We start from the raw sequence: 15,799 nt of genomic DNA, 5'->3' as shown, positions 1-15,799 counted from the left end.
CTGAGGCTCCAGGTCCTGCCCAGATACAGACAGCTAACTGGTAAGTCAGCTGTCAGTCAATAATCAGTGAACACTCAAAACACCTATGCTGATCAGCCAGAGAGTGAAACACTGGGCTCTGCTACCACATGGAATAGCAGAGCAGAGCAAAACCTGAGAAGCAGTCTGGCTGCTATGGACGACGGGCCAGAGGCATGGTCCGAGTCCTAACACTCAGAGCTTTATCCAAGTTCAGCAGCCACTGCTAATCAAATGCAGATTGTTCGGGTTCAGATAGACTGAAACCCGAACCCGGTTCGCTCATCTCTAGTTAAATCTGCAAAATCACAGTCTGGTATTAAATATGTTATCTTAATATAGTGATCCTTGTAGAACATATTCCATTAAGGATTTCAGTATAAAACTGCTTATATTGGCGTAATCTTTTTCACTTCTTAATCTTTTAAATTATTTTAAATGTATTCAATCCATTTACATTCAACACATATGGATGGTTAAAAAACTTTCTCTTTGTCTGTAATGTAATACAATCTAATAGGTAAAACTTCTTATTATCAAATGAATAGATTAATGTAAATGTTTCTTTTTGCTATTGAAATAAATGTTAACTGAAATATTTCCCATTGATGCTGCAATTCCCTGTGCAGACTCTAAGTGCTGCTCTTTGACCATGTATTGAAACTTCAGCTGTAAAGGACAGGATTCCTTCTACAAAGTCATAACATATATCTGGAAGACAAGACACAAGTCCAGATTTATTTCTTTGTTTACAGCTTGGATTATACAACAATATAGGATATCTAGAATTAATTTATTCTTTGTATACAATGTGGCTGATTTCTAAGAAGCTACAGATGAACTCTCAAATGGATATAAGAATTATTCCGGGCAATATGAGGAAGATGGAATGGCAGGTAGTATTTCTTCTTATTTCCTTTACCTTTCATCACATCTCTGCTCAGCTTTATTACTCAATAGTTGAAGAACTGAAGCAAGGTACTATAATAGGAAATATAGCAAAGGATCACTCAATGTAAAGGAATTGTCATTGAGGAAATTCCATATTGTCTCACGTGGCAAAATGCAATATTTCAGTGTGAATTTAGAAAATGGAGATTTGTATGTTGCAGAAAGGATAGACAGAGAAGAAATATGTGGAGCGAAGCAAACCTGTATATTAAACTTTGAATCTGTGATTGAAAATCCTTTACATTTATATACGGTTAAGGTGGAAATACAGGATGTAAATGACAATGCGCCAAGTTTTTCCAAAACCTATTTTGACATTGGGATAAGTGAATCTGCATTACCTGGGGTGCATCTAAACCTCCTTCATGCACAAGATCCTGATCTAGATACTAACTCTGTGAAAGACTATCAAATTAATCAGAATGAATACTTCTCTTTGGGAATAAAAGTGAACAATGAAGGAATTAAATCTCCAGAACTTATTCTAGAAAAGCCACTGGACAGGGAAAGAGAAGATGTTTATGAACTCATTTTAACTGCCCTGGATGGAGGGAAACCTCCTAAAACTGGCACTACTGTCATAAAAATCATTGTTCTAGATGTCAATGACAATTTTCCTAAATTTAAAAAGGACATATATAAAATAAGTTTAAGCGAAAATGCTCCTTTTGGTTTTCTAGTTCTGCAACTGAATGCGGAGGATGAAGATGAAGGTTTAAATGCCCAAATAAGTTACTAATTTCAAGATGTTCCCAAAACTCTATATTCAACTTTTCATTTAGATTCAGTAAATGGAACTATAAAAGTAATAGGCGATATTGACTATGAGGCTACAGATAGATATGAGTTAACTGTAGAAGCCAAAGATAGTGGAGGTCTTGCAGATCATTGCAAAATAATAATTGATATCATTGATGAGAATGACAATGCTCCTGAGATCACTATTACGTCTTTCTCAGCCACGATTCCTGAGGATTCTTCACCATCTACAGTCATTGCATTAATAAACGTTCTCGATTTAGACAGTGGACAGAATGGAGAGGTTGTCTGTGAAATCTCTGACAATATCCCTTTTCAGTTGATATCATCCTCGTCTCATTATTATAAACTGGTATCTACAACTAGTCTTGATAGAGAGAGAATGTCTTCCTATAATATAACCATTACAGCTATGGATAATGGAACGCCTCAGCTATCCACAAGTAAAACTGTTTACCTGAACATTTCTGATGTAAATGATAATCCACCTGTCTTTAAGGAGATAAATTATATTGTCTATGTACAAGAAAACAATCCTCAGGGGACTTCAATTCAGAGAATCCATGCTTCAGATTATGATATCAATGAAAATGCCAAAATAATTTATTCTGTTATTAGTAGCAACATAGATGACATCCCAGTATCTTCTTATGTCTCCATAAATTCAATGTCTGGGGTTCTCTATGCCCAGAGATCATTTGACTATGAACAGTTGCGGGAATTACAGTTCCAGGTGATGGCTAAAGACAGTGGATCTCCTCCTCTAAGCAGTAATGTCACAGTGAGGATATGTATCATTGATAAGAATGATAATGCTCCTAAGATCCTCTACCCATCAGCAGACACTGAGGGATCAGCATTATTTGAGTTTATTCCTCACTCTGCTGAGAAAGGTTATCTAGTCACCAAAGTGATAGCAGTGGACGCTGACTCTGGACACAACGCCTGGCTCTCCTATCACTTACTACAGGTTCCTGATCCATCACTATTCACCATTGGCAAATATACTGGAGAAATCAGACTCGCGAGAGATCTTCCAGATGTGGAATCTTTAAGGCAAAGGATTGTGGTCCTTGCAAGAGATAATGGGTTCCCAAACTTATCGTCTACAGTTACTCTGAGCTTCATAGTTGCAGAAAACTTTCAGCAGGTTGTCCCAGAAATAAAACGTCAACCAAGTAATTCAGATTCTTCATCTAATATAAGTTTTTACCTAGTAGTTGCTATTGCTATCATCTCCTTTATATTCATTGTTACTGTGATGCTCATACTGATATCTAAATGCAGAAAATCAGCTGTACCAACAACTTTTGGAAGTTATAGCGGCAACGTGTATCCTCAGTTCACCCTGGGATGTCCTTCTGAGATCAGTGATACAAGTTTACCTTTCCCATTGTCATATGATGTGTGTGTGACTCTGGACTCAAAGCAGAATGAAATTGCTTATCTGAAACCGGTGCAGAACGTCCCCACAGAAAATCTCATAGATACTGAGGATTCAGTCGTAGTAAATGATCAACTACCAGGCAGATTGCCTGACTTTAGCACTGACCAGGTAAGAAAACTGTAACTAGAAAAGGTAAATCATTATAATAACACATAATTGCCTGTATCTTTGTATATCTTGTGTATGTTTGTGGTGTTCGACAGTAAGATGGTAATGAAGGCTGTATGAACTGATCAGAGGTGATGAGGGGTGGAGCTCAGGGACAATATTAAAGAGTACCTATCATTAGAAAGATAGAAAACAAAAAAATTTTGACACATCACAGAGACATATAAAAAGTTTTGGGCCACCAGGGTCCAAGTGTTCAGACTGCAGCAGATCAGGAGAACCAGCAGGGAGACAACTGCACAGCTGGACAATTCATTCCTTCCCGGGAAATAAGGCGTTCTCCTGATTGGTCGCAGTGTAAACACACCCAGACCAAACAAAACCTTTGGCATGTTTCTGTAACATGCCAAAGGTTTTTTTTTTCTAATGATAGGTAGGCTAAAGCAAAGCCTCCCGAGGAAGTGGTGTATGCGTCGTTTTGTGAGGGATGGGAGCTGTTGACACAACACCAAACTAAAAACATTTTATTAGTAGGTTATTTGTCTTGCGGAGTTTCATTCTCGCACGATGTCCAGGTAACTCTAAAGCATTGCTCTACATTTTACCTGCCTCACCTTAGAAGAACAATCAAACTTTTATTCTTCCACCTGTTTGGGAATATGGGAATTGTTTATTTTTTTTATTTTTTCTGATATATAACGTGACCCAATAAATCAGCAAACTAGTTTTATTTTATTTTTTTTCATTTACAATGTTCACCACGGGGAATAGTTTGTACAATTCTGCATGCTATGTGCGATACCAAATATGTTTAGTTATTTATTCTGCTCATTAGACAGCATGGAAGTAGGTAAGAGACCATCAGGGAGAGTAATCAGAACCCCCGATAGGTCCTTGACAGGAGCAGCTTCTTTCATTGATACACTTAAACTCTGTGATTGCTATAGATCGCAGCATTTAAGTGGTTAATGGCGAACATCATCCAGAGAACTTCTCACCCTGGAGAACCTGCCATGTAAATGCATCACACACACATTGTATTGATTCAATGGGCTTTGAGCAATGTTTAATTTACCCTGCAATGGAGGCAAAGTAGAACAAAATAATATTTGCTGCCATCTTCAATTATGTAATGTATTGTTGTCAGCCAGACAGATCTAAACAACAGAATATAAATTGTTGTAATTTTATTAGATTAGTAACATATACCGCTATCAAAAATAGTCTGGTAAGTATCATAGAGATGTACAAACATATATTGAAACATTATTTTCAATACAATTTACAGCTATGAAATAACACCATGAACCAGTGTTGTTGCAGTTCCATAAGTAGACTCTAAGTGCCACTGTCTGACTGTGTATTGGAAATGAATTCTAAGGTCTCTCAATACCTGCTACAGTTTCATAGCAAAAACCTGCAAGACAAGCCACAATGAAGGATCTGTAGCCATTCTCCTGGAGCTGGGTTTATTCTGCTAATACAATATTGGATTTTTTTTTTCTTTTGTGGATACAATAAAATATATTATCAATCAGAATCATAACTTTTCAAATGGATAAGAAGATCCAAGATTCAGGAAAAAGCACAATGAAATGGCAAGTAGCATTTTTTCTTCTTTCCCTTATATCTGGACATACCATTGCTCAGCTTCACTACTCAATACCTGAGGAACTGAAGCAGGGATCCATAGTAGGAAACATAGCAAAGGATCTAGGATTAAAAATAAAGGAGTTACAATTAAGGAAGTTCCATATATTTTCTAGAGGAATCAATCAGTACTTTAGTATTAACATAGAAAATGGAGAATTGTATGTTGCGGAAAGGATAGACAGAGAGGTTATCTGTGGGACAAAACAGAACTGTCTCATTAGCTTTGAAGCTGTGATAGAAAATCCTTTACATTTATATACAATTAAAGTGGATATTGAGGATATTAATGATAATCCACCGAGTTTCTCTGAAAATGTTTTTAATACTGCAATTAGTGAGTTGGCATTATCTGGAGTACGTCTGCCTTTGGGACTAGCACAGGACCCCGATATTGGAATAAATTCTATACAAGACTATAAAATAAATGATAATGAATACTTCACACTGGGAATAAAAACAACCAAAGATGGAATTAAACACCCTGAACTGATTTTAGTGAAAACTATAGATAGAGAAGAACAAAGTATGTTGAATTTAATTCTATCTGCTTCGGATGGGGGGACCCCTCCTAAAACTGGGACTGCCCTTATAAAGATCATCATTCAAGATGTGAATGATAACTTTCCAAAATTTAGCAAAGACATATATGAAACAAGTATTAGTGAAAATGTTCCCATTGGTTTTCTGGTTCTCCAGTTAACTGCTGAGGATGAAGATGAAGGTGCAAATGCACAAATAACATACTTCTTTCGAGACACTCCAGAAAGTACCTACTCTACCTTTAGAATAGATCCAGTAAATGGAAGTATCACTGTGATTTCAGATATAGACTATGAGGTCTCAGATAGCTATGAGTTAACTGTGGAGGCTAAAGATGGCGGTAACCTTGCTGCTCACTGCAAGATCTATATTGATGTAATTGATATCAATGATAATGCACCACGAATAACAGTGACATCTCTATTAACAACAATCCCAGAGGATTCTCCACCAGGTACAATTATAACACTTATAAATGTCCATGACTTAGATAGCAAGGAGAACGGAGAGGTTACTTGTGAACTTTCTGAAAACTTACCATTTCAACTAATATCAACCTCAGGAAATTATTATAAATTGGTAACTACAACTTCTGTTGATCGAGAGAAAGTTTCTCAGTATAATATAACTATTATAGCTACGGATAATGGATCTCCTCAGCTTTCTGCTAATAAAACTGTTCAGTTGAATATTTCTGATGTGAATGACAATCCACCCGTCTTCGCAATAAAAAATTATGTTGTCTATATACAAGAAAACAACCTGCAAGGGACTTCAATACATGGTATTCATGCATCAGATTGTGATATTAATGAAAATTCTAGAATTATGTATTCTGTTTTAAGTAATACTATAGATGATATCCCAGTGTCATCTTATGTCTCTATAAACTCAGTGACAGGGGTTCTCTATGCCCAGAGATCATTTGACTATGAACAGTTGCGGGAATTTCAGTTCCAGGTGATGGCTAAAGACAGTGGATCTCCTCCTCTAAGCAGTAATGTCACAGTGAGGATATGTATCATTGATAAGAATGATAATGCTCCTAAGATCCTCTACCCATCAGCAGACACTGAGGGATCAGCATTATTTGAGTTTATTCCTCACTCCGCTGAGAAGGGTTATCTAGTCACCAAAGTGATAGCAGTGGACGCTGACTCTGGACACAACGCCTGGCTCTCCTATCACTTACTACAGGTTCCTGATCCGTCTCTATTAACAATTGGACAATATAATGGTGAAATCAGGATTGGACGAGATCTTCCTGATATAGAAACTCTGAGGCAAAAGATTGTGGTCCTGGTGAAGGATAATGGACTCCCATCTCTCTCATCTACAGTTACTCTGAATTTGGTTGTGGCAGAAAACTTTCAGCAAGTTGTGCCAGAGATCAGACGCCAACCCAATAACTCAGCAACTGCTTCTAATACCACATTCTACCTTGTTATAGCTATAGGCCTGATCTCTCTATTATTTATTGTGACAGTGTTGATCACAATTATTTTTAAATGCAGAAAATCTCCTAGTTCAACATCCTTCGATGCTTTTAGTAGAAATGTGTATCCTCAGTTCACCCTGGGATGTCCTTCTGAGATCAGTGATACAAGTTTACCTTTCCCATTCTCATATGATGTGTGTGTGACTTTGGACTCAAAGCAGAATGAAATTGCTTATCTGAAACCGGTGCAGAACGTCCCTACAGACAATCTCATAGACACTGATGACTCTGCTCTAGCAAATAATCAACCAGAGAGGTTGCCAGAAAACACTGTAGCACCGGTAAGTCATATAGCTGAATATACAGTAGGCATGAATATGGTGGCTATACGAAATGTAAAAAAATAAGGGAAAAAATGGCAGTAAAATATCAGGATAGAGAGAATATTTGAATGCAATTATTCAATAACTGCCGTTCTAAAACAATAATGTATAAGGCCATGTTCACACTTTGTATAACACCGGCCGTTCAGTGACTCGGTCAGATCAGAAAACGGTCAGTGTTACTGAAGATCATCCCAGCTGGCACTGCAGTACAATCCGGATGATCTTCTCTACTAATGATTTCGGATGCTTTCGAATTCCCCCTGCACACAAGCTTCATTGTGTGAACTAACAGGTTCTCTGCGTCCGCTATTCAATAAATAACAGATGCAGAAAATGAACATGTCAGTTTTTTGCGTGACCACTAGCGATCCCGGCTGGAGCGTATACTATGTGTATACACTCCATCCGGGATTCCCTCTAGCTGCAGCACAATGTAAGTTTAAATTTAATCATGGCCGTGTTGCAAATCGGCAACAACGGCCGTGATTAATACTTAACTTACGTTGTGTGAACATGGCCTAATTTTGAAAGTTAGTAATAGGCATCTGGACATTTAGTAGGGGGAAAGGGTCCCCAACTTTGGAATTCCTCAGAGCTGAGGGTAACTATAAAAAGCATACCTGGCTTTATAGACTTATGCCCATATACCTCATACTAACCGGCTGCTGTAGGTGGGATCGCCAACAAAATAAGGTTTATGGTGGCTTCCCAATGATTTCAGTGGAGAGATGTGTCAGGTTTCCAGATTTGTGTCACCTGGCTGTTTTGTTTTGCTGCCATATACATCTGGTGGAGGCTTACAGTATATGCCAACTTACATTTGACAGCTGATTTTAGACGGATAATAATTGTATCAGGACACCCCAATACACAGTCCTTCCAAAATTAGGTCTTGACTTTAACAGTAAGGATTCTTAAGTTAAGTAGCAATAAAGGGTGCGAATGATGGGAATTGTAGTTTTGCAACAGCTTGTGAGCTGAAGTTTCCCTATCCATGTATCAACTACTCAAATAAATTAGTTATTCTGTGGTTATATACTGTGTCTTCACTCCATTTTGAAGTTTCTAAGATGGATATATCTGATTAGAGTATGTATATATGTGCTTAAAAATAGAGATAATCGTGTGATAATTTGATTTTGTCACTTTTTGTACAGGAGAAATATGTATTATAATGTCTTTGGTGACCTATGGTCTTCATTGTGTGAAACAATTTTTTTTTTATTTTTAAATTAATTATATGTGGATACAAATTTTCCTGAAAGACTAAGGCTGCATTCCCACGTTCCGTGATCCTAACGGATCACGGATGTGGAATGCATGTACCGGAGTCCCCCTGCGCCCGGACAGCATCTGTAATTAGATGCTGGGAGCGGGGGAAGACTGTATTCATAAGCGCCGCGCTGTAATGAATCAGCCGCGAGGTGCTGTTACTACAGCACGGCGCTTATGAATACAGTCTCCCCTGCTCCCAGCATCTAATTACAGATGCTGTCCGGGCGCGGGGGGACTCCGGTATATGCATTCCACGTCCGTGATCCGTCAGGATCACGGAACGTGGGAATGCAGCCTAAGTACTGATAATCCCAGGGACCCCAGAAGAAGCTGCATTGCAGCGAAACTTACGTGGGGCACAAACAGGGGGCTCCTGCTCCATGGCTTATCTGAGCCTCTTTTTCTGGAGGTGTACTTCATGGTATTTTTTATTTATAGGTCTTTTCTGGGGCAGGTGCTCTTTAGCTTTTCATGGTCTTATTTGGATCTATGCATCACAAATATGTGTTTTCATTGTTTACATGACCTATGATTTAAATTTTTTATTCCAAAGGGTTGTCTACCTACACCTACCTGCATGGGCAGCTATGTACAGATTTGTCCTGCATTACTTTTCCTAGGGAATTAACATACCCCCAATATTTGTGTCACAAACTAGATTAGAATAAAATAATTTTATTGCAATATGATGTCAAAATATGTAAGAGGGTGAGTCAAAAATTATTTGTGCTTTTAATTATATTAAAACTTCTGTTGCCCACACTGTTTAACTCCTTCTGTTTCTAGGTAATTGAATCTACAGAATAGTGACTGTAGTGTAAAGATAGTGACTGCTGTAAAGTTTTTAATACGTTCAGTTCCCCATTTATGATTTGCACATAAGTGCAAATGAAGAGCAGCATTCTGTGATTAGTTTTTTTGTAGTCTGAGGGTGTGTATGGTGCTGATATTTGAAGGAAAGGTAAGGATTGACACAACTGAATTGAGAGCAGATAGTGTGTGCACTAACAATGTACCTTTTCCATTAGGTAACGTGCAGTTCTTGAGAGAAAATGCATAATACAGTATATGCCCCCAGAAAAGAGTGTTAAAACAAATTTTGCAAGTTAATGTACTCATACACCTTCAATAGCTGAAAGCTGATCCCTCACTCTTATGAGAGCTATTCCTCCTAAATCTCCCATACCTGACTCAGCCATTTGTACCTGTGTTTTAAGTAGGAAAAGGAGACTTTTAGAAAGTTATCCGCACGCCAGGCCCCCACTGCTGGCGGAGCATGCGATCGGCCCTCTGCCGACGGCATCCCTGACACCCGGCCTGGCCGGGTGCAGGGAGCGCATCAATGGCATCCATGGCGACCGGCCCAGCTGCTTACTAGGGGCGCTGCTGGGCTTCCTTCTGATGTAGCTGCAACCGGGGCCTCTCCAACCCCGACCGATCTGCATTAGGTGTTGTAATCAGGATGACAGACGGCTGATACCACCAGTCAGCTGCTTGACATGATCTGGGCCGGGAATTCTGGTCCTATAAGTATCCTGCACTTGTGTTCATTCCTTGCCTGCGATAGAGCGTTCCCTTTTGACCTAGTATTTGTTCCTGCATTTATTTCCTGGCATTTTGACCTTCTGGCTTTGACTTCTGACTTTGATTCTGTACACAATTTTTTACTGCCTTGCTGATGTGTGTTTTGACCCTGATCTATTGTGTTATTTGTCTGTTTGTCTTGTTCCGTGTTCACTTATTTAATTTAGACTGCCACCCAGTGGTCCAATGCTGCCTAGGGTAGTTAAGGCAAGTAGGCAGGGACAGCAGGGTGGGTGCCAATGTCAGGGCTCCACCAGTCTTGTGTTGTTCAGTGACCTACTCAAAAACTCACCAATTTCAGCAGGAGAGGCTGACTCTAATCTGCATGGAAGACATTAATCAGATACTATGTCGATTCCACAGACTTTTTTTGTAATGTGTAGGAACTTTAGCTGAAAGAACAATTTGGATGATAAATAGGGATGAGCAAATACGATTCGATCGAGTAGGTATTTGATCGAATATTGCGGTATTCGAAAGATTCGAATACAAACGAGTGGTTTGCCGAATACGTGGCAAACATTTGAAAGCCCTCCCATCGCACTTGGCACTTTTTTTAATCCAATCACCATGCAGGAAGGACGTGAGGGACCCTGGGAGTACGGAATCAGCGTGAAAACAGCGTATACCCTCATTGGATAGCTGAACCACATGACCTCAAATCTTAAATACAAGCCTCCCGCCTCTCGACCGCAGATGCGCTTTCAACCTAGTGAGGCAGAGTTCCTCGAGCAGGGAGAGATAGGTTTTAATAGCGTTTTGGCTAGGCAGGCTTACTACTGAACCCAAAAGTCCTTTTCAGGGCTAATATCCAGCGAAAAATTCATCTCTGCATCCACTGAGAAGTGCTAAGAAATAGATCGCAGCAGCAGTAGCAGCATCATCAGCATCAGCTGTATTTATTCCAGTACCCTGTGTACAATTGACTTATAGTGTCCCTGGTTTAGCCCACTAAGGGCACGTTAACATTATACCTATTGTGCCTGTTACCCAGTTAAAGGCACGTGATACGTATTGTGCCAGTTACCCAGTAAAAGGCACGTGATACCCACTAGTGTGCCAGTTACCCAGTAAATGGCATGTGATACCCAGTGTGCCAGTTGCCCAGTAAAAGGCAAGTGATACCCAGTGTGCCAGTTGCCCAGTTAAAGGCACATGATACCTAGTGTGCCAATTACCCAGTAAAAGGCATGTGATACCCAGTGTGCCAGTTGCCCAGTAAAAGGCACGTGATACCCAGTGTGCCAGTTGCCCAGTTAAAGGCACGTGATACCTAGTGTGCCAGTTACCCAGTAAAAGGCACGTGATACCCAGTGTGCCAGTTACCCAGTAAAAGGCACGTGATACCCAGTGTGCCAGTTACCCAGTAAAAGGCACGTGATACCCAGTGTGCCAGTTGCCCAGTAAAAGGCACGTGATACCCAGTGTGCCAGTTGCCCAGTAAAAGGCACGTGATACCCAGTGTGCCAATCTCTGCTCTGCTGCGGCCTAGCGTTCATACAGCTTAATTCGTGATACGCGTGAATCACATGACACTCTACGGACGCACATTGGAATCATGTATGTAACGCTGCGCAAGAAATACGAAGGAAATATGTGAACATTGCTGTAAACGTTCGTAAAGCATTCGCAAATATTTTTCATTCACAACTGCAGACAGTGGCATTATACTGCGATTTTGGGGTGTTGAATGCACCCAGGCATGCTCCCCCTGATGTCACAGTGTCATTCCGGAGGTGTTGGCATCGTTTAGGGAGGTTTCATGTGGGACTTGGTGACCTCCAAGTGGTCGAATTTGGATTTCCAAGTGCTGAGAATTTTCTTGCTATAGACTATAATGGGATCGAGAATTTGTTCGAATAGTCGAATCTCGGTGCCTACTCGATTTGAATTCTCGAAAGTCGAATATTTCACTACTCGCTCATCTCTAATGATAAACAAAAATGTGAAGAAGAGCAGTCAGATGGTGTTTGAGAACAATAGGCAAAGATTTATTAACTCTAGCTCTATCAATCTATGTGTCATAGTTTGCTGCTAGTTGTCATTTGAATTGAATACTTTATGGCTTAAAACAAATTAATATATTTTTTACTTGAATATATTTTCTTTCTTTTATTCATTTCAACCAAAGGTATCCTAGTTATTTTTAATTTTGCTAAAATCTACAGACTAGCTGTGTACCTTACACTGAGAGATTTCTAAAACACCATATTGCTAAATACATGTAGTGCCAGAAATCGCTGCAGTTCCTCATGTAGACTCTAAGTGCCACTATCCACCTGCAAATTCTAGCTCAGAATGCAGAGCTCCTGTGTTTTACTACAATACAATAGAAGAAATCGGGAGGGCAAGGCAGAAAAAATATTTCCTCATTCTCCAACATCTTGGATTATTTTACCAAAAAGGCAGAAAACTGGGAATGTTATTTGCAATTATATATCACCTACCCGAGATTTTCTAGGAGAAGCAAAGCAGCAAACCAGAGATACTGTATATCAGCTATGGATGAGAAGAATGGTAATGGAGGCAAAAGGACAATGAAATGGCAGGTATCATTCTTCATTATTTCCTTTATATCTGACCTCATCTGTGCACAGCTACATTATTCCATACCAGAAGAAATGAAACAGGGATCAACTGTAGGAAATATAGCAAAAGATCTAGGGCTTACCATAAATGAATTATCATTCAGAAAATTTCACGTTGTCTCGAGAGGCAAAGCACAATATTTTAATGTAAATTTAGAATCTGGGGACTTGTATGTTGCAGAAAGAATAGATAGAGAAAGAATCTGTGATCTAAAACAAAGCTGTTTAATAAGCTTTGAAGCCGTGATTGAAAATCCTTTACATTTATATTCAATTAAAGTCGAAATTCAAGATGTCAATGATAATTCGCCAAGTTTTTCAAAGAATACTTTTGATGTGGTTATAAGCGAGTCGGCTTTACCTGGAGTACATCTAGCATTGGGGCATGCACACGATCTCGATATTGGTACAAATTCTGTACAGGACTATAATATCAACAACAATGAATATTTCTCATTGGGAATAAAGACGACCAAAGATGGAATTAAATTTCCCGAGCTGATTCTGGAAAAAAATATTGACAGAGAGAGGCAAAGTACTTATGAATTAATTTTAACAGCCTTGGATGGAGGACAACCTCCTAACACCGGAACTGCTTTTATAAAGATTAAGGTGCATGATGTGAACGATAATTTCCCAAAATTTAGTAAAGATACATTTGAAGTTAGCGTAAATGAAAATGTTCCTGTTGGATTTCTGGTTCTCCAGCTGAATGCAGTGGATGAAGATGAAGGCTTGAATGCACAAATAACTTATTCTTTTCGTGACATTCCTGAAATTATATATTCAGTATTTAGTATTGATCCAGAAAATGGAAAAATTACAGTAATCGGAAATATAGACTATGAGTTGAGGGAAAGATATGAACTAACTATAGAGGCTAAAGATGGTGGAGGCCTTGAAACTCACTGCAAAATCTTAATCCACATTATTGATATAAATGACAATGCCCCTGAAGTAACAATCACATCACTACAGGATAGGATTCCTGAGGACTGCCCACCTGATACTATAATAGCTTTAATAAATGTTCATGACCTAGACAGTGAACAGAATGGTGAGGTTATCTGTGAAATCTCTGAAGATTTACCCTTTCAACTGATATCATCATCCACCAATTACTATAAGTTAGTGACTAGGACTTATGTTGATAGAGAGACAAGGCCATTCTATAACATAACAATTAGAGCTATGGATAATGGGTCTCCTCAATTATCCTCCAACAACACGATTCAATTGACTATTTCTGATGTTAATGACAATATTCCCATTTTTGAAAAAAACAACTATGTTGTCTATGTACAAGAGAATAATATTCACGGGATGTCAATACATAGTATCCATGCATCAGATTATGATATTGATGAAAATGCTAAACTTATCTACTCTGTTCTAAGTAATACTGTAGATAATATTCCTGTTACACCCTATGTCTCCATAAACTCAATGACTGGGGTTCTCTATGCCCAGAGATCACTTGACTATGAACAGCTGCGGGAATTTCAGTTCCAGGTGATGGCTAAAGACAGTGGATCTCCTCCTCTAAGCAGTAATGTCACAGTGAGGATATGTATCATTGATAAGAATGATAATGCTCCTAAGATCCTCTACCCATCAGCAGACACTGAGGGATCAGCATTATTTGAGTTTATTCCTCACTCTGCTGAGAAAGGTTATCTAGTCACCAAAGTGATAGCAGTGGACGCTGACTCTGGACACAACGCCTGGCTCTCCTATCACTTAATACAAGTTCAAGAACCATCCTTATTCACTATTGGCCAATATACTGGAGAAATCAGGATTGGACGAGATCTACCAGATATAGAGTCTTTAAGACAAAAAGTTGTTGTTCTAGTAAAGGATAATGGAGTCCCGTCTCTGTCATCTACAGTCACTTTGAGCTTTGTTGTTGCTGAAAGCTTTCAACAGGTTGTCCCAGAAGTGAAACCAAAGCAAAGCAATTCAGATTCTGCATCCAATTTAACATTCTACTTACTAGTGTGCATAGCTCTGATTTCTCTTTTTTTCATAGTTACAATAATAGTTACAACTTTTTACAAATGCAGAAAATCAAGGACACCACCAACTTTTGGACCATATAGCCGAAATGTGTATCCTCAGTTCACCCTGGGATGTCCTTCTGAGATCAGTGATACAAGTTTACCTTTCCCATTCTCATATGATGTGTGTGTGACTCTGGACTCAAAGCAGAATGAAATTGCTTATCTGAAACCGGTGCAGAACGTCCCTACAGACAATCTCATCGACACTGAGGATTCCACAAGAGAAAATAATTCTCAAAAAGATTCTTTATTACCTATATGTAATTTACTAACGGTAAGACAATTTTGAAGATTTACACATAGACAGTTTGATGTTTTGTAAGTTTTAAGATTAAGTGTGTTATTACGATCAGTTTTAATAATGGGTGGTGTCTTAACCACTTTAACCTTTTTTTTATGCATAAGTAATCCCTAGACATTAGCACACTCCAGATGGCATTGTATTCCATGCAATTGACTATTAGAGATGCGCGAACATTTTGTCCCCTGGTGTGACAAACTGTGTGGGTTCAGTTTTGTAAAACTCTACAGATTTAAATGTGACACATTTTTGGTGCCAATTTTGGCAAATTTCTGCTCTGGGGAGTTGAAAGCTCAGCTCTGATTGGTTTGTTGCTATGCTGATATACAAGAAAAGTTTGGTGTCTTTGGTCTCATCACGGGTCAGTCATTTCACAGCTGTTATTGGTGTCCCCCCTACAAGTTGGTAACCAACAAACTCTTCTCCCTGTCTGTTGTCAGCAGACTGCTGGTTTCTCCCCCTTACAATATTATCTTGAGAAATACTATTTTTTTTAACAAGTTGAAGGGGTTGTCAGGAAATTGGGTGTTGAAAATTACAAAGCAATATACCTATCCTACCCGCTCCCCCGCCATTTGTAGATTCCTGACTGCTGCAGCCCTCTTCTTTACTACTTCCTATGACATGCCATATAGTCAGGAAATGCCCATTCAGTGTAGACAGCATAAAGATCAGCCACTGAGCAAGT

General features: G+C 39.0%; 2 protein-coding genes and 1 pseudogene across 2 annotated transcripts; all 3 read left to right on the top strand.

Annotated features, from left to right (window-relative positions):
* Positions 1 to 827: 827 nt before the first annotated feature.
* On the top strand, positions 828 to 3,298 carry LOC138778544 (protocadherin gamma-B1-like; annotated as a pseudogene).
* A 1,539-nt stretch (positions 3,299 to 4,837) lies between these two features.
* On the top strand, positions 4,838 to 9,382 carry LOC138778386 (protocadherin gamma-B2-like). Its single transcript, XM_069956446.1, has 2 exons — positions 4,838 to 7,255; positions 9,362 to 9,382. Exons 1-2 carry the CDS (start codon positions 4,838 to 4,840, stop codon positions 9,380 to 9,382), a joined length of 2,439 nt encoding a protein of 812 aa, XP_069812547.1.
* A 3,278-nt stretch (positions 9,383 to 12,660) lies between these two features.
* Positions 12,661 to 15,099, top strand: LOC138778228 (protocadherin gamma-B1-like). The gene has a single exon (XM_069956433.1). The coding sequence runs from the start codon at positions 12,661 to 12,663 to the stop codon at positions 15,097 to 15,099; it is 2,439 nt and encodes an 812-aa protein (XP_069812534.1).
* Positions 15,100 to 15,799: the final 700 nt, after the last annotated feature.

The sequence above is a fragment of the Dendropsophus ebraccatus genome, chromosome 1 (assembly GCF_027789765.1).
Source record: "Dendropsophus ebraccatus isolate aDenEbr1 chromosome 1, aDenEbr1.pat, whole genome shotgun sequence".
Lineage (NCBI taxonomy): Eukaryota > Metazoa > Chordata > Amphibia > Anura > Hylidae > Dendropsophus > Dendropsophus ebraccatus.
Note: the sequence above shows the minus strand (reverse complement) of the source record. Positions and strands in the feature narration are given on the sequence as shown.

Coding starts and splice junctions, on each gene's coding strand:
- LOC138778228 (XM_069956433.1), top strand. CDS start 12,661: ATGGATGAGAAGAATGGTAATGGAGGCAAAAGGACAATGAAATGGCAG.
- LOC138778386 (XM_069956446.1), top strand. CDS start 4,838: ATGGATAAGAAGATCCAAGATTCAGGAAAAAGCACAATGAAATGGCAA. Junction 7,256..9,361: donor CAGAAAACACTGTAGCACCG/GTAAGTCATATA, acceptor TTCTGTTTCTAG/GTAATTGAATCTACAGAATA.